General features: G+C 38.2%; 1 protein-coding gene across 7 annotated transcripts in view; it reads right to left on the bottom strand.

The window, feature by feature from the left end:
• The window catches only part of ASH1L (ASH1 like histone lysine methyltransferase), a 217,358-nt gene that overhangs the window by 48,232 nt on the left and 149,686 nt on the right, over positions 1–19,440 (bottom strand). For all 7 annotated transcript variants that reach the window (XM_032622913.1, XM_032622966.1, XM_032622947.1 and 4 more), the window contains one exon: positions 714–787. In XM_032622913.1, the coding sequence (XP_032478804.1) occupies positions 714–787 (74 nt within the window). The remainder of the gene's footprint in view (positions 1–713; positions 788–19,440) is intronic.

A 19,440-nucleotide genomic window follows, 5' to 3' on the forward strand; every position in this document is an offset into this window, starting at 1 on the left:
ACCAGAGAAGAGAATGTAGACGGGAATGTTCATTGCTTTTGGCTTTCCAAAGTCAAACTTTGGTGGAATTCTGGCAAAACTCAGGAGCCTATTTACCTCATTTGCATGACGATTTCCCAATGGTTGTTCTCAATATGGATTCTGGGGGCTTTAGCTTAATATAAAAATAACTGGGGGAAACTCTGCAATTAGGTAAGCAAGAGAGAAAAACAGCACCTTCCCATTTTTAGTTCCCAATATATTTAAATATCTTTTAAAAGTACAAGAGTGTTAAATATTTTCCCTGTTTCTTTTGGTAGAAGACTCTCTTTTATATGTGAAAAATAAATTCCAAACTGATGGGAAGGAGCCAACAAAAATAAAGCCTGAAATTTCTTAGCGCTGCTGGCAGTACATCTAAATTCCCTTGAGACCTGCATCAAACAGGATTCTTACAGAACAGAATCTTTGCCACCAAAATAAAAGTCCAGAATAATAACAGAAGGTTTCCTAAGGAAGCAGGAACTTAATGCTATTTTGAAATATGAATAAAGGCAAAGAGGTCACATTAAATATGGATGCAAATTCGTTTTTCTTAGTCTCTAACATTCACAGGGACACTTCTCTATACTTCCTAAGATGAGAGCATAACAAGGAGGCAGAGAAAATGACTTGCACCCCCTTTTCCCCCCGTTTACCACTTATGAATGAAACATGGTAAGATACGCTCATACCTGATTATGTTTCCACTGCCAAAGGATGTCATAGGGAAGCTGAAAATCAATTCGCTTTTGCCTTAGATATTTTCCTGAAACAAAAAAATACTATCAATTTTAATATCTAATTTATACAATGGGTCAAATAGCCACAAGATTTAATATGCACTGACTAAAAAAATAAAGATCTAATTTTTAATTTTATGAATTTTCCATCACTAATTTTTAAGTTCAGCTACTCTTTTCCACTGTGCACCATGTGGTATAAGCTAAAGATGTTTTAATAGTAGCTTATATAAAACAACTAGCATAGCAAATTTACTACCAAAAATAGGTCATTATGAAGCAAACTAAATACTAAGAATTGTTCAATCATTAAAATTATTAACCAGAGCATCTGTCATCTATTCTCCTTCATTATGTACATAATCTAAGGTTGATTATAAAAAGAAGTATAAGAGTTTTCTAAAATAGGCAACCCTGAATTTAAATAACTCGAGTATTTACATGCAAATTTATGATCTGTTTTTTTCCCTACCTATTGAAATACTACTTTTTAAAGCCAATTTTAGAGCCCTTTTCTACCTTAAAGACGTCCTTTCAATTTCTTTACTCTGCATCTTTCTGTTCGTGAAGGACTATAATGCTCAACTCATTTCTTGCAGGACTTAGACTTTTCCTTGTTATCTGGATTTTTGCCCTATCATGGTCTCCAGACCAGCAGTTCTCAAAGATTGCTCTGCTTACCCCAAGGGATCTGAGAGGTCAAAACTATTTTAATAACACTCTAAGATATTATATGCATTTTTGTTGTGCTGATATTTGTACTAATGGAGTAAAAGAATGGTGGGTAAAACTGCAGTTTTAGTATGAATCAAGGCAAGGGGCACAAAACTGTACTAGAATGAAACTAGTAGAAATGAACTATGCCAGCATCATCTAAGAATGCTCTTGATAAAGTAGTAAAAATATTAAATCTTGGCCCACAAACCAAAATCTTTATTCTGCATGACACAATGGAAGTATGCATAAAGCATTTCTGTTACACACTGAGGTATGATGGTTATCTTAAGGTAATGCACTTGTGCAAATATTTGAATGGTGAGCTTGAACTAGTTGCTTTTTCATGGAACACCGTTTTTACTTAAAGGAACTGACAGACAATGGTTATTCTGACCTAGGAACTGAAAGTAAGTCAAGTGAACTTGTTACTTCAAGAAACCCAATTGTGGACTTCCCTGGTGGCGCAGTGGTTGAGAGTCCGCCTGCCGATGCAGGGGTGGACACGGGTTCGTGCCCCGGTCCGGGAAGATCCCATGTGCCACAGAGCGGCTGGGCTCATGAGCCATGGCTGCTGAGCCTGTGCGTCTGGAGCCTGTGCTCCGCAGCAGGAGAGGCCACGGCAGTGAGAGGCCCGCGTACCGCAAAAAAAAAAAAACCAAAAAAGAAACCCAATTGAAAATATGTTTCCAATGACAAAACTTAAGTTTGAATGAACACTGTAATTTTGGAAAACTTGTGTCCATTAACTACCATGAGATTCTCAGTTTTTTAATACTTAAGCTTTTCTCATGAAATAAGTGGCAATTAACAAATGTGAATTGTTTTGGATACATATAGGAAATGGAAAAGCAATGTAATACAGTGAATTAATATTTTTCAATGACCAATACAGGAAGTGATAAAATCATACATGGGTAAAAAATCCATTTAAATTGCAAGAGAGACCAATGGATTTTAATACTCCACTGATTTCATACTCCAACACTGCAGTGTTAAGGAACTATGACATTTATTGATTAATTTTGCTGCAGTATCAAAGAATATCTAGTTATCTGAATTTATTAAAATATCTTCCTCTCTTTTACAACTTTTTACCTATGTGAGGTCATATTTCTTCATGTATTTAAACCAGAATAACATCACAACAGATAGAAGGCAAAAATAGATGCAGCTGTCCTATGTTTAAGCCAGACATTAAGGAGATTCACAAAAATGTAAAATAAAGTCACATTTCTCATTAAAAAAATTTTGGGGGAAAGTTATTACCACATCCAGACTAAAATGAAAGCATAATAAACTTGCCCTCAAAAAAAAAGGGTGTGTGTGTTATTTTTCATAAAAATGTGATTTGTTACATGCAATGAGTTTATTCATTTGACAAATCTGATGATATAGCAGCATGGATTACAGGTATATCTAAGGGGAAATAACTTATGGAGGTAGGGTAACATAACAAGTTTCTGTCTGGGGCTACATCTGGTAGAAGACTGGAGTCACATCTGGTAGAAGACTGGAGTCCACCTGTTGATAGGGAACCAAAGCTGAATGTATAACTACAAAGTCTGTAATGAAAAAGTGTAAACAACTTAAAGGTTTATCAACAAGGAAGTAAACTTTGGTACATTTAAATAATGAATATGCAGCTATTAAAATGCAATGAGGTATATACTTACTCATATGAAAACATATTCTCCAAGTTGCAGAATAATATTATAGCAAGGGCTGATTTTTAAAAATACTTAAAAAAAACCCTATTAAATAGCTATATATGGTGGGGGCTGTCTAGGAAAGGGCATGAGGGAACTTTCTGGGGTGATGATAATGTTCTTGAGAAGGGTCTGGGTTACAGAGGTGTATGAAAATTTTAAAAAACTGAGTAAAAGTACATTTAAGATTTGTGCATTTTATTTTTTTTAAATTATATAACCTAACTAGCTATTGATGTTACCCTGAGAAGACTGATTGATTTATAATTTTTAAAATAAATTTATTTTATTTTAGGCTGCATTGGGTCTTCGTTGCTGCACGCAGGCCCTTCTCTGGTTGCGGCGAGCAGGGGCTACTCTTCGTTGAGGTGCACAGGCTTCTCACTGTGGTGGCTTCTCTTGTTGCGGAGCACAGGCTCTAGGCGTGCGGGCTTCAGCAGTTGTGGCTCACGGGCGCTAGAGTGCAGGTTCAATAGTTGTGGTGCACAGGCTTAGTAGCTCCGCGGCATGTGGGATCTTCCCAGACCAGAGCTCGAACCCGTGTTCCCTGCATTGGCAGGCGGATTCTTTTCTTTTGTTTATTCATATACATTTTTTATTGTAGACTTCTTTTTATGCTTCTATGAAATCTTAGGAACAGAATTTCTCATCATTTAAAAAAACTTTTCTTACTAGAAGAATTATACATGTTTGCTACAGAAAACAAGCAAATAATAGGACAAAAAAAAAGACTCTTAAGTCATAATGTTGCACCTATATTTTGTAATTTACTTTTTCCATTTAAATATCATAACGCACTTTTCATTCTAACAGATGCTCTCTTATATATAATGGTTACATGAAATAGATGCACCCATAATTTACTTTTTGGTACAACGTTTGCAGAGTTCACTATTACAAACAGCACTTTGATAAACATCTTTGTTGCTAAATGTCTATGGGCCAGTTTTCATTACCTTGTTAGGATAAATTCCAGAATTGCTGTGTGGTAGGGCACACAGATTTTAAAGATTTTTTGATACATACTGCCTTCTTGCATAGTGTAGGGAATCTCGAATACAAGAAGATTCTTCTCAAACCACTGGAGAAGTTTTTCCTGGAAATGAATGAATTTTTCCTTTCTCGGCACTCTGCTTTACTGCTGTGCAGAATGTGTTCAAAGCAGTGTCTCCAACATCCTTGAATATCTCATTCTTTCCATAACAGATGCTTTTCTTCTGGACTGGAGTAAGAGTTCCTCAGTCACAGATACTAATGTCTCTCTTGATTTTTTTTCCCCATGCCTGATGGAAAGCAGGGGAAACTTTGGGAGAAGATCCAGTCACTGACTTTACTGAGGGATGAGTGTGATGCAGAAATAGAACGGCCAAAGATGGCTGCCAGTGAAGGGAACGTTCCACCTATGATCCCTGTAAATTCAAGAGATGGTCAGGGTGGTTTTCCATTGTGCAAACTCTTCACTTGTTAGTTGTTTCCTCATTTTGCCATGGTGCTGGTCTTGGAGAGGGCAGGCTGATTCTTAACGACTGAGCCACCAGAGAAGACCTATTTTATTTTAAAAATTATATAACCTAACTAGCTATTGATGTCACTCTGAGAAGACTGATTGATTGATAGACTGATGCATGCATGCATGCTGCATTGGGTCTTCGTTGCTGTGCCCAGGCTTTCTCTAGTTGTGGTGAGCGGGAGGCTACTCTTTGTTGCAGTGTGCGGGCTTCTCATTGCGGTGGCTTCTCTTGTTGTGGAGCATGGGCTCTAGGTGCATGGGCTTCTGTAGTTGTGGTTCTTGTGCTCTAGAGCACAGGCTCAGTAGTTGTAGCGCACGGGCTTAGTTGCTCCGTGACATGTGGGATCTTCCTGGAACAGGGCTCGAACCCGTGTCTCCTGCACTGGCACGTGGATTCTTAACCACTGCACCACCAGAGAAGCCCTGTGCATTTTACTGATGGTAAATTCACCTCAAAAGAAAAACCCTAGGGCTTCCCTGGTGGCGCAGCGGTTGAGGGTCCGCCTGCCGATGCAGGGGACACGGGTTCGAGCCTTGGTCCGGGGGGATCCCACATGCCGCGGAGCAACTGGGCCCGTGAGCCACAACTACTGAGCCTGCGCGTCTGGAGCCTGTGCTCCGCAACAGGAGAGGCCGCGACAGTGAGAGGCCCACGCACCGCAGTGAAGAGTGGCCCCCGCTTGCCACAACTAGGGAAAGCCCTCGCACGGAGACGGAGACCCAACACAGCCAAAAATAAATAAATAAATAAAATTTAAAAAAAAAAAAAAAAAAAAAAAAAAGAAAAACCCTATAAGCAAATACTGAGATCTTGACTCTGATATGACGAAATATTTATGGGGGAAGTATATCAATTTACTTTGCAGCATGTCCAAAAATAGGATGGAATAAAAGATGGATAAATATATGATAAATCAGTCAAATATTAATGAAAAGGTCTAGGTAATGGGATATTTTGTGTTTAGTTTTTTCAAACTTCTGTATGCTGAAAAATTTCATAATAAAGTGTTGGAAAAAACCAGCTATATGTATATAGGAAAAAGTTTGAAAGGGTATATACTAAACTATTATATTTCTGGGAAGGGGAACTTTATCTTTTAATTCACATCTTTCTACATTAAAAGGAATATTTATGAGTATGTACTGTTTCTAACAACAATAAAATAAAAATAATTTTTTTAAAAGTCAAAATTGCTTCTCAGAAGACAGGACAAATCCCTTAATGTAAAGGGTTAACTCCTTTCTTAATGTGTTTTCTGTAGATAAGAGGGTGTAAAAGAATGAAGGAGTAGACAGTAAGTTCTGAATTTTTAAAAAGAATACTTTTCTTTCTCTTTCTAGGAAAGAAAGCATCCATTATCCCCTTCAATTAACTTTAAAGACACAATTTTCCCCAGTGCCCAGCATCTTGAGTTCTCCTACCAACATCTCCACAGATGTTATGTTGCTTTTCCTGGCATTATTTGTATTTCTCCTCTCTAATCCATATATTAAGTGTTGAGGAAAAAAATGATGGGTCAGTCTTTCCTTTCCTCTAACATTTCTGAAACCAGACCTAGGTAATTAATTCATTTTTAGTAAGTGAGACTCACCTAAAGAGATTTCCTTGTCAAATCCTGCTGGAGATGATACCTCAGAGGAACCTATTCAGGAGTTCCTCATTTGGAAAAATTATTCTTTGAGCTAATCCACATTTTTACTTTTTTTAAAAATTTTATTTTTGACTGTGTTGGGTCTTCGTTTCTGTGCTTTCTCTAGTTGCGGCAAGCGGGGGCCACTCTTCATCGCGGTGCACGGGCTTCTCGCTATCGCGGCCTCTTGTTGCGGAGCACAGGCTCCAGATGCGCAGGCTCAGTAGTTGTGGCTCACGGGCCTAGTTGCTTCGCGGCATGTGGGATCCTCCCAGACCAGGGCTCGAACCCGTGCCCCCTGCATTGGCAGGCAGATTCCCAACCACTGCGCCACCAGGGAAGCCCTCCTTTTTGTTTTTTTTTTTGCGGTACGCGGGCCTCTCACTGTTGTGGCCTCTCTCGTTGCAGAGCACAGGCTCCGGATGCTCAGGCTCAGCGGCCATGGCTCACGGGCCCAGCCGCTCTGCGGCATGTGGGATCTTCCCGGACTGGGGCACGAACCCGTGTCCCCTGCATCGGCAGGCGGACTCTCAACCACTGCGCCACCAGGGAAGCCCCCTCCTCATTTTTAAAATGGGGAAAAAAATCACTTTCTATCCATCTGAAAATTAGATAAAATCATATCTTTTGTAGGTTTTTTTAACTGTGTGTTGGAGCCTTGAGATCTCAAATCCTGCCACTGGTCACTAGGAAAGGAGCAGAGAAATCCTTTACTTTTCCCTTTGAAATAAAACTGATTCTGTGGGCAAGAAAGTCATTTCAAGAGGCTACAGAAACTTGTGTTGACCTTCAAATCCAGAAGAGGAAGGTCCATGATGATTTTCTTTTACAGAATCAATCCTAATATGAAACGGATATGAACAACAGGAGGAGGAACATCTCCACAAAAGCACTCCATTGTTAATCAGGTAGCTAGGCAAATGAGGAAACCAAAGGAGAGAGAGGTACTTAATAAAAAGGAGAAAGGTAATAATGGTTTTGCCTTTTTCCAAGATATCTTAAAATCTGACAAAAACGTGGCCTCTTTTGTTTTCTAAACAATAATAAGGTGACTGACCTTCAGAAAAAGTTCAGCTTGTTTATATATAATCTGAGTACTGGGTTACAATATCACTCTACATATAGGTAATAATTATTTATTATGATTCCCATCCCCCTTTGGAAGAATGTCAGCTCCACAGAGGCACGGATCTCTACCTATTTGTTTACTGATGTATTCAAAGCATCTAGAAAATTGCCTGATCAAAGAGCAGGTATTAAATATTTTCTGAATGAAAATACATATTCCATGGCATACTTTTTTTTTTTAATTTATTTATTTGGCTGCTTGGGGCCTTAGTTGCAGCAGCAAGAGGGATCTCCGTTGTGGCATGTGGAATCTTTCGTTGTGGCACGTGGGCTCTTCGTAGCCGTGTGCGGGCTTCTCTCTAGTTGTGGTGCGGGGGCTCCAGAGCACGTGGGCTCTGTAGTTGCAGCATGCGGTCTCTCTAGTTGTGGTGCTTGGGCTCTCTAGTTGTGGCTCGCGGGCTCAGTTGCCCCACGGCATGCGGGATCTTAGTTCCACGACCAGGGATGGAACCTGCATTGGATTCTTAACCACTGGACCACCAGGGAAGTCCCTACGGTTTAAGTTTCGAGGTACTCCACCAGTTGTTCTCTTTTAACCCTACTAAGCAGTATCACCACCTTCCCCCAGTTTCTTGAACTCTGGTCTTCCTAAGCACAATTTCTCTCTTTTTTTTTTTTGGCTTGTTATGCTAATTAATTTTCCTCCAGTTTTACTGAGATATAATTGAGATATATCACTATATAAGTTTAAGGTGTACAGCATAATGGTTTGAGTTACATATACTGTGAAATGATTACAGCTATACATTTATTTAGCATCATCATCTCTTATAGATACAATCAAAAGAGAAAGCAAAAAAAAAAGAAAAAAATTTTTTTCTTGTGATGAGAACACTTAGAATTTACTTACTCTCTTAACAATTTCATATATATCATACAGCAGTGTTAACTATAGCTATGCTGTAGATTATATCCCTAGTATTTATTTATCTTGTAACTGGGAATTTGTACCTTTTGACCACTTACTCCCCTTCCCCTGATCCCTCTGGTAACCACACATAATCTGATCCCCTTTTCTATTACACACACACACATACACACACACACACGTGTGCAGAGATGTTTTTAGATTCCATATATAAGTGAGATCATACAATATTTGTCTTTCTCTTTCTGACTTATTTCTCTTAGCATAATGCCCTCAAGGTCCATCCATGTTGTTGCAAATTGCAGGATTTCCTCATTTGTTATTTTCTTATGGCTGAATAATATTCCATCAAATGTACGTGTGTGTGTGTGTGTACTGTAGTATGATATACATACAACTATTTTATCCATTCATTCCTTGATGGACACTTAGGTTGTTTTCATGTCTTGGCTGTTATAAATAATGCTGCTATGAACATGGGTGTGCAGGTATCTTTTCGAGTTAGTGTTTTCATTTCCTTTGGATATATTCCCAGAAGTGAAATTGCTGGATTATATGGTAGTTCTATTTTTTAAATAAATAAATAATTAATTAATTTGGCTGCACTGGCATTTATTTAGTTGCGGCACTCGGGATCTCCACTGCCAGCATGGGATCTTTGTTGAGGCATGTGGGATCTTTTAGGTGTGACATGCAGGTTTAGTTGCAGCATGTGAACTCTTAGTTGCAGCATGTGGGATGTAGTTCCCTGACCAGGACCGAACCCGAGCCCCCTGCATTGGAAGCGTGGAGTCTTAACCACTGAACCACCAGGAAGTCCCTGGTAGTTCTATTTTTAGTTTTTTTTTTTGCTGCATCACGCAGCATGCAGGATCTTAGTTCCCTGACCAGGGATTGAACTTGTGACTCCTGCAGTGGAAGTGTGGATTATTTACTTATTTTTTGGGGCTGTGTTGGGTCTTAGGTGTAGCATGTGGGATCTTTCATTGTGGCGCGTGGGTTTCTCTCTAGTTGTGGCATGTGGGTTTTCTCTCTCTAGTTGTGGTGTGCAGGCTCCAGGGTGCGTGGGCTCTGTAGTTTGCGGCATGAATGCTCTCTCGTTGAGGCACGTGGGCTCAGTAGTCATGGAGTGTGGGCTTAGTTGCCCTTCGGCATGTGGGATCTTAGTTCCCTGACCAGGGATTGAACCTGCGTCCCCTGCATTGGAAGGTGGATTCTTTACCACTGGACCACCAGGGAAGTCCTGGAAGTGTGGATTCTTAACCACTGGACTGCTGGGGAGGTCCCTATTTTTAATTTTTTGAGGATCCTCCATACCGTTTTCCAAAATGCCTGTACCAACACAATTTCTTAAACACAACCAGCTCCCTCACACTTTTATATTCTCATGTATCATTCTTCTCACTTAAAATTAAATCCTCTCCACCAAACTCTGTCCTTTGCCTCATACGTAGCCTTACCTAAAAATCTGTAATTTTAACATAGCTATTGTAAACAACCACATTCAACCCAGATTGCTAGAGTTTCTATCTCCAATAAGGTAGTTAATGTAATTAAAATTATCCTTTGTTGTTTATATAGTTGGTGGTTTTCTCTATCCATATAATAAAGATATTCTCCAATTTATCAAGTATGTAAGAAGGAATTAATATTCAGTATATATAAAGAACTAAGCTCAAGAACAAAAAAAAATGACTCAATTCAAAAATGGACAAGGACTTGGGAATTCCTAGGCAGTCCAGTTGATAGGACTCGGCGCTTTCACTGCTGTGGGCCCGGGTTCAATCCTGATTGGTGAACTAAGATTTTAAGATCTTGCAAGCTGTGTGGTGCAGCCAAAAAAAAAGGCAATCTACAGATTCAATTCAATCCCTATCAAATTACCAATGGCCTTTTTCACAGAACTAGATCAAAAAAATCTTAAAATTTGTATGGAGACACAAAAGACCTAGAATAGCCAAAGCAATCTTTTTTTTTAAAAAATTAATTTATTTTTGGCTGCATTGGGTCTTGGTTGCTGCACTTGGGCTTTCTCTAGTTGTGGTGAGCAGGGGCTACTCTTCATTGCGATGTGTGGGCTTCTCATTGCCACGGCTTCTCCTGTTGCAGAGCATGGGATCTAGGCACGTGGGCTTCAGTAGTTGTGGTGCACAGGCTCCAGTAGTTGTGGCTCACAGGCTCTAGAGTGCAGGCTCAGTAGTTGTGGTGCACGGGCTTAGCTGCTCCGTGACACGCGGGATCTTCCCAAATCAGGGCTCAAACCTGTGTCCCCTACATTGGCAGGTGGATTCTTAACCACTGCGCCACCAAGGAAGCCCAGCCAAAGCAATCTTGAAAAAGAAAAATGGAGCTGGAGGAACCAGGTTCCCTGACTTCAGACTATACTATAAAGCTACAGTCATCAAAACAGTACAGTACTGGCACAAAAACAGAAATATTGATCAATGGAATAGGATAGAAAGCCCAGAAATAACCCCACAAATCTATGGTCAATTAATCTATGACAAAGGAGGCAAATACAATGAAGAAAAGACAGTCTTTTCAATAAATGGTGCTAGGAAAACCAGACAGCTACATGTAAAAAAATGAAACGAGAACATTCTTGAATACCATACACAAAAGTTAACTCAAAATGGATTAAAGACCTAAATGTAAGACCAGATACTATACAACTCTTAGAGGAAAACATAGGCAGAATACTCTTTGACATAAATCACAGCAATATGTTTTTCTCTTTTTTTAAATTAATTTTTATTGGAGTATGGTTGCTTGCAATATCTTTTTCGATCCATCTCCCAGAGTAATGGAAATAAAAACAAAAATAAACAAATGGGACCTAATTAAACTTAAAAGCTTTTGCACAGCAAAGGAAACCACAAACAAAACAAAAAGACAACCCACAGAATGGGAGAAAATATTCACAAATGATGTGACCAACAAGGGATTAGTGTCCAAAATTTACAAAGAGCACATGTGGCTCAATATCCAAAAAACAAACAACCCAGTCAAAAAATGGGCAGAAGACCTAAATAGACATTTCTCCAAAGAAGACAAACAGATGGCCTAGAGGCACATGAAAAGATGCTCAATATCACTAATTATGAGAGAAATGCAAATCAAGACTACAGTGAGATATCACCTCACATGGTCAGAATGGCCATCATCAAAAAATCTACGAACAGTAAATGCTGGAGAGGGCATGGAGAAAAGGGAACCCTCCCACACTGTTGGTGGGAATGTAAATTGGTACAGCCACTATGAAGAACAGTGTGGAGGTTCCTTAAGAAAACTAAAAATAGAGCTGCCATATGATCCAGCAATCCCACTCCTGAGCATATATCTGGCAAAAAACATGGTTTGAAAGGATACATGCACCCCAGTGTTCACTGCAGCACTGTTTACAATAGCTGACACATGAAAGCAACCTAAATGTCCATCGACAGATGAATGGATAAAGAAGATGTGGTACATATATATAATGGAATATTAGTCATTAAAAAGAATGAAATAATGCCACTTGCAGCAACATGGATGGACCTGGAGATTATCATACTAAGTGAAGTGAGTCAGACAGAGAAGAAAAATATCATATGATATCGCTTACATGCAGAATCTAAAAAAAAAAAAAAACCAAAAACACATGAACTTATTTACATAACAGAAACAGACTCAAAAACTCAGAGAATAAACTTATGGTTACCAGGGGAGAAGCGTGAAGGGGAGGGATAGATTGGGAGTTTGGGATTGACATGTACACACTGCTATATTTAAAAGAGATAACCAAAAAGGACCTACTGTTAAAAAAAAAAAAAAAAAAAAGACAAGGACTTGAGTAGACATTTCAGTAAAGAAGATATACAAATGGCCAATAGGTACATAAAGAGATGTTCAACATCACTAATCATTAGGAAAATGAAAATCAAAACCACAACAAGACACTGCTTCACACCTGTTAGGATGGCTATTACAGAAAATGACAAGTATTACCAAGGATGTGGAGAAACTGAACTCTTAAGATTTGCTGGTGGGGTTGTAAAGTGGTATAGTCTGTAGATGTACCATATGATAAAGCAATTACACTTCTGGGTACACACATAAAAGAACTGAAACCGGGGGTCCTCAACAGAGAATTCTGTAAGCCAATGTTTATAGCAGTATTATTCGCAATTGCAAAAAAGTGAAAACATTAGAAAATGTCCATTGACAGATGAATGGATAAACAAAATGTGTGCATATGTATACATACACACACACAAAGGAATACTATCCACCATTAAAAAGAAATGAAATTCTCATATATGCTGCAAAATGGAAGAACCTTATGTTAACATAAAGACATTATGTTAAGTGAAATCAGGAAGACACAAAAGGACAAATATTGTTGTTAAGATTTCGCCTATATGAGGTACCTGTAATAGTCAAATCATAGAGCTAGAAAGCAGAACAGTGGTTATCAGAGACTGGGGGAAGGGGAGAATAGGAAATTGTTATTTAATGGGTACAGAGTTTCAGTTTGGGATGATGAAAAAGTTCTAGAAATGCACAGGGGTGATGGTTGCACAACAGCGTGAATGTACTTAGTGCCACTGAACCTTATACTTAAAAATGGTCAAAATGCAAAATTTAAGTTATGTATATTTTACCTCAAGTTAAAATTAATAATGTAATATACCAAAACCACTGTGTGCTTTAAAATGGGTGAATTGTGCCTCAATAAGCTGTTAAAAAAAGTACAACCATGTTAAAATTTTTTGCTTCATCCATTAAACAATTACTTAGAAAGTCTCAGAAGGAGAAGGAAAGCCTATTGTAAATGCCCATATTTTTGCTTACTGTATTCTTTCTGCATTACTGATGTTCCAAGGTTCCTTCTTTTATTTCTTTCTGTTTAGAGAACTTCCTTTACTCATAGGATAGATTTGCTGGCAACAAACCTAAGAATCCTTTGTTTCTTTCAATTCCTGAAAGAAGGATATTTTCATTGGGTATAGGATTCTGGTTTGACAGTTCTTCTTTCAGTACTTGAAAAATGTGCCACTTACATGAACTCAGACATGAAATCCACTGTCATTTGATTTGTTTTACCCCTATGGATATAGAGTCATTTCTCTCTCATTGTTTTAAAATTGTTTTGTCTTTAGTATGCTGAAGTTTGATCATGTGTCTCAGCATGGATTTCTTTGACTATATATACCCTGTTCCGGGTTTGCTCATCTTCTTGAATCAGAAGGTTTATGTCTTCTGCCAAATTTGGGAAGTTTTCAAGACATTATTTACTCAAGTACTTTTTTTTATCTCTACCTTCTTTCTTTTCTCCTTCCAGGATACCAAGAACATAAATATTAGCTCTTTTGTCATGGTCCCATAGCCTCCGGTTTGTTTGTTTTTTTAAATGTCTATTTTCTCTTTTGTTCAGATTGGGTAATACTTTTAACACTCCATCACCTACTTCACTGATTCTTTCCTGTATATCTTTCATTCTGCTGTTGAGTCTATCCTCAAGCTTTTAATTTCAGCTACTGCATCTTTCAATTCTAAAAATTATATGTTTTTCCTATTTTTCATTTCTTTGCCAAGGCTTTCTATCTTTTTATGTTTTAAGCATGTTTATAACTGCTTGTTGAAGTGTTTTTTAAAAATCATAACTGCTGTAAAATCTGTCAGATAATTCTAATATCTTGGTGTTGGCATACATTGATGCCTTTTAAAATTCAGTTTGAGATCTCCCAGGTTCTTGGTATGACATATGATTTTCAATTCAAACCTAGACATTTTTGTATTATGTTATGAGATTTTGGGATTTTATATGTACCTCCTGCCCCTAAACATGCATAGCCTACCCTATTATCAACATCCTCCACCAGAGCTGTACATTTATTAACAACTGAAGAACATATACTGACATATCGTTATCACTCAAAGTCCATAGTTTACATCAGTATCTTAGTATTGCATATTCTATGGCTTTGAACAAATGTATAATGATATGTATTCACCATTAAGGTATCACAACGAATAGTTTCATTGCCCTAAAAATCCTCTGTGCTCTGTAGATTCATCCTTACTTCCCCTCAAACCACTGGCAATCACTGATCTTATTAATGTCTCCACAGTTTTGCCTTCCAGAATGTCATTTAGTTGGAATCATACAGTATGTAGCCTTTTCAGATTGGCTTCTTTCATTCAGTACTATGAATTTAAAATTCTTCACTGTCTTTTCATGGCTTGATAGCTATTTCTTTTCAGTGCTGAATAATATTCCACTATCTGGATGTACCACAGTTTATCCATTCACTTACTGAAAGACATCTTGGCTGCTTTCAAGTTTTGGCAATTATGAATAAAGCTGCTTTAAACATCTGTGTGCAGGTTACTGCACAGACTTAAGTTTTCAACTTCTTTGGGTAAATACCAAGGAGTTCAATTGTTGGATTGTATGGTAGGAGTATGTTTAGTTTTTTAATACAATTGATTTTTATATACTGATTTTTTCCCCCCAGTAGCCTTGCTACTAGTTGTAGTAACGTTTTAGTGCATCTCTTTGGATTTTCTACATACACGATCATGTTATTTGCAAACAGAAACAGTTTGACTTTTTCCTTCCTGATCTTTATGACTTTTATTCATCTTCTTGCCTTATTGCACTGGTAGAATATCCAGAATAATGCTGAAAATAAGTAAATAGAGTGAACATTTTTACCTTTCCAGTTTTAGAAGGAAGCATTCAATATCCTATCATTAAGTATGATCTGCTTTTTATTCAATGTAACACTGAGGAAATTCCTTTCTAGTTCTAAGAGTTTAAAATCAACTTTGTTCTGTAGTTGTTTTTTTCAACTAAAGTCTTTGTCAGGTTTTCTATCAGGGTTACACTAAGCTTATGAAATGAGTTGGGAATTGTTTCTGCCCTACTTTCACAAAGTGTTTGTGTTAAGACTGGTGTTATTTGTTTCTCAAATATATATGAGTTCACAAGGGAAAACCGTTTAGTTCCGGAATTTTTTTTGGGCTGCATTGGGTGTTTGTTGCTCTGCTCGGGCTTTCTCTAGTTTGGAGAGTGGGGGCTACTCTTCCTTGCAGTGCGTGGGCTTCTCATTGCAGTGGCTTCTCTCGTTGCACAGCATGGGCTTTAGGCACACGGGCTTCAGTAGTTGTGGCACACAGGCTCAGGAGTTGTGGCTCACGGGCTCTAGAGCGCAGGCTCAGTAGTTGTGGTGCGCAGACTTAGCTGTTCCGTGGCATGTGAGATCTTCCCGGACCAGGGCTCGAACCCGTGTACCCTGCATTGGCAGGTGGATTCTTAGCCACTGCACCACCAGGGAAGCCCCAGTTCTGGAATTTTTCATGTGAAATATTTAGTAAGGAACTCAATTTCTTTAAACAATTATAGGATATTCAGATGTTTAATTTCATTTATAAGTTGTATTTTGTAAGGAATTTGCCTATTTCATATATTGTTAAACATATTGGCATAAAGTTATTTATATTATTAGCCTCTTAATGACTGTAGGACCATTAGTATGGATACCGGTAAATTGTGTTACCTCTTCCTTTGTCTTGATCAGTGCAGCGAGAGGTTATTAATTTTGTTGCTATTTTCAAATCTTTGTTCCCTTATTGTCTGTTTAATATTTTACTGATTTCTGTTCGTTATCATCTACCAGTTTTCTAGAAATAAGTGGGATGGCTTTACTCTTCTCATTGACATTGAGTACAGTCAGTCCTCCATATCTGTGGGTTCTAGGCATCTATGGATTCAACCAAACTTGGATCAAAAATGAATTTTAAAAAATTCCAGAAAATTCCAAAAAGCAAAACTTGAATTTTCCCAGTGCTGGTAACTATATACACAGCATTATAAGTAATCTAGAGATGATTAAAAGTCTACAGGAGGATGTGTGTAGGTTATATGCAAATACTACACCATTTTATATAAGGGACTTGAACATCCTTGGATTTTAATATCTGAGGAGGCTCCTGGAACCAATACCCCACGGATACAGAGGGACAACTTTACTTGGTCATAGTAAACCAAGGGGAGGAGGTATCCACTCTGTGTTAATTATTTCAAAATAAGTATCATTTAATCCTCACAACTCAGGTTGGAAACAGTCTCAATATATAGGTGAAGATGCTGAGATGTAGAGTAGATAATTAACTTGTTCAAGATCACTTAGCTACAAGAGTGTGAAATGAAAAGAGGAGTCTCTTGTGTTTGATTCCAAGGTGTGCTGAGGGTCCCCAAGACCACCTTCAGGTCTGGTGACTCACAGGACTCAGCATATAGTCAGACTCATGGCTATACTTTAGTATAGCAAAAAGACACAAAGCAAAATCCATAAAGAGAAAAAATACATTGGGCAAAATCTGGAGGGAACCAGGCACAAGTTTACAAAAGTCCTCTCTCAGTAGAGTCATGCAAGATGCAATCTTTGGCAATGTACTGTGACGATACGTGTAAAATGTTGGCTAACAAGAGAGCTCATTAGAAACTCAGCACCCAAGGTTTTAATTGGTGGCTGGTCATTTAGGTACCCTCTACCTAGGATGTACCAAAATTCCATTCTCTTTGAATGAAACTAAGTGTTCAGCAGAAACCATACTGTTTATACATGGTAGGCACAGTAAGACTCTCTTACCATCTAGGGAAAGTTTTATAATAGAGGGAACTATTTACTATTCAAGTTTCCAGATGCCAGCTAATGGCCAACCTTATAAGCAGGACTTTCTAAGAATAGAAGTCTTAGGTCTGCTATTTTAATTCTTTTCTGCACATAAGGCCTATGTTCTTTCCACTGTATCAGGAAAAGCAGTCAAGATTTGACCTAAGTCTGAATGACTTGTAGGGGCAAATGACAAAAGCTATGTTGAGAGGATTCTGAATTCTTTTCTGAGCTCAGCAGAAAAGGGTATCACGATATATTTCACAACAACTGTCAGTAAAAAGGAGGGCCTACATACTAAGTAATGGATTCTTGCTGACTGATAAGTCTACTGCAAAAACAACTTCAATTCAGTAATTACCAGTTATTGAATGATTACTCTGTTAGGTACTGTGCTAAGTATTTTACATGCATTATTTTATTTAATATTCATACTAATTTCTATTTTACACTAAAGAATTTGAGGCCTAAAAAAAAGAATTTGAGGCCTTGAGATGTGTCAGGTTGCCCAGGATCACACAGCTAGTAAGTGTTGGAGGTGGAATTTGACTTAAGGCCTAACTGAGGCCAGAAGCCAAATGTGAAAGCCTATGTCTTCATTTTTTTTGCTTTCATACTCCCCAGAAGATTTTTGAAAAACTATGAATCCCCTTATGCATTTTCATTCTTTTTTTTTTCCTTTGCAATACGCAGGCCTCTCACTGTTCTGGCCTCTCCCGTTGCGGAGCACAGGCTCCGGACGCGCAGGCTCAGCGGCCATGGCTCACGGGCCTAGCCGCTCCGCGGCATGTGGGATCTTCCCGGACCGGGGCACGAACCCGCGTCCCCTGCATCGGCAGGCGGATTCTCAACCACTGCGTCACCAGGGAAGCCCTCCCTTATGCATTTTTAAATGTAAAGTTTAAACAGTTGCAAATGATGTAATATTTGGTTATAGCGTTTAAAAATGATGAAACTGCATACCATAGGGATTTAATACTTATCACTATTCATTAAAAAAGGAATACTCCCTTCTTTAACATTTAGAAAATTAAATCATTTCTTTTTATCCTTGAACATTATTTCTATTTCACTTATTCTGGAGAATTTTATCTTAATATTATATGTTTTCTTTGCTTGAAATTCTTTTATTGAACAATCTATCCTCCTACTCTACAAAAAAGTGTTTAACACTTAAAGTATCTGTGAACATAAACCTCAAAGCATTAAAAATTTTCTTTTGCATTGTATAATCACTGTAATTTTTATAAATATATGCCTGACCAAACCAACATAAATATACATTTTCAAAATTACAGCTTTATTGGGGCAAAATTCACATACCATAAAATTCAACTTTTTGAAATGTACTATTCAGTGGGTTTTAGTATATGGAGTGTGTAGCCATCACTACAGGATGGTTAATTTTATGTGTCAACTTGGCTGGATCACAGTACCCAGATATTTGGTTAAACATGATTCTAGATGTGTCTGTCAAAGTATTTTTTGGATGAGATTAACATGCAAATCAAAAGACTCCAAGGAAAGCAGATTATTCTCCATAATGTGGGTAGAATTCGTCCAATCAGATGAAGGCCTCAAAAGAATAAAGACTGACTTCCATAGAGTGAATTCTGTCAGTAGACTGCCTTCAGACTCCTTGAGCTGCAAGATAAACTTTTTCCTGGGTCTCCATGCTGCCAGCCTACCTTGCAGATTTTGGACTTGCTAGCCTCCACAACTGCGTAAGCCAAGTCCTTAAAATAAACCTTTCTCCCTATATATCTTATTGGTTGTTTCCTTGGAGACCTCTGACTAATATAATCAACATTATTTGGGAACATTTTCGTCATCCCCAAAAGAAACCTTGTACCCATTAGCAGTCACTCCACATTCTCCCCTACCCCCAGTCCCTGGAAACCATTCATCTACTTTGTGTTTCTATGTATTTGCCTATTCTGGACATTTCATATAAATGGAATCATAAAACACGTGGTGTTTTGTGACTGTCTTCTTTTTTTGTGTGTGTGACTGTCTTCTTTCACAAAGCATAATGTTTTCACGGTTCACCCATGTTGTCACATGTCTCAGTACTTAATTTCTTGTTATTGCCCAATAACATTCCATTGTGCAAGATATATCACATTTTGTTTACGCACGGCATGCGAGATTCCAGTTCCCTGACCAGGGATCATACACCACTCCCCCCGCCCCAAGTGGAAGCACAGGATCCTAACCATTGGACCACTAGGGAAGTCCTTTGGATGTATGTTTTCAATTCTTTTGGGTATGTATCTAAGCAGCAGTATTGCTAGGTCTTATATTAAATCTGTGATTAACTTGTTGGGAACTACTAAAATGTTTCCCAAAGAGGTTTACACCACTTCACATTCTTACCAGCAATGTATGAGGGTTCCAGTTTCTTCACACCCTCATTAATCCTTTAATTAAAGCCATCCCAGTGGGTGTGAAGTGAT

Source organism: Phocoena sinus, chromosome 1, assembly GCF_008692025.1.
Source record: "Phocoena sinus isolate mPhoSin1 chromosome 1, mPhoSin1.pri, whole genome shotgun sequence".
NCBI classification, from domain to species: Eukaryota; Metazoa; Chordata; class Mammalia; order Artiodactyla; family Phocoenidae; genus Phocoena; species Phocoena sinus.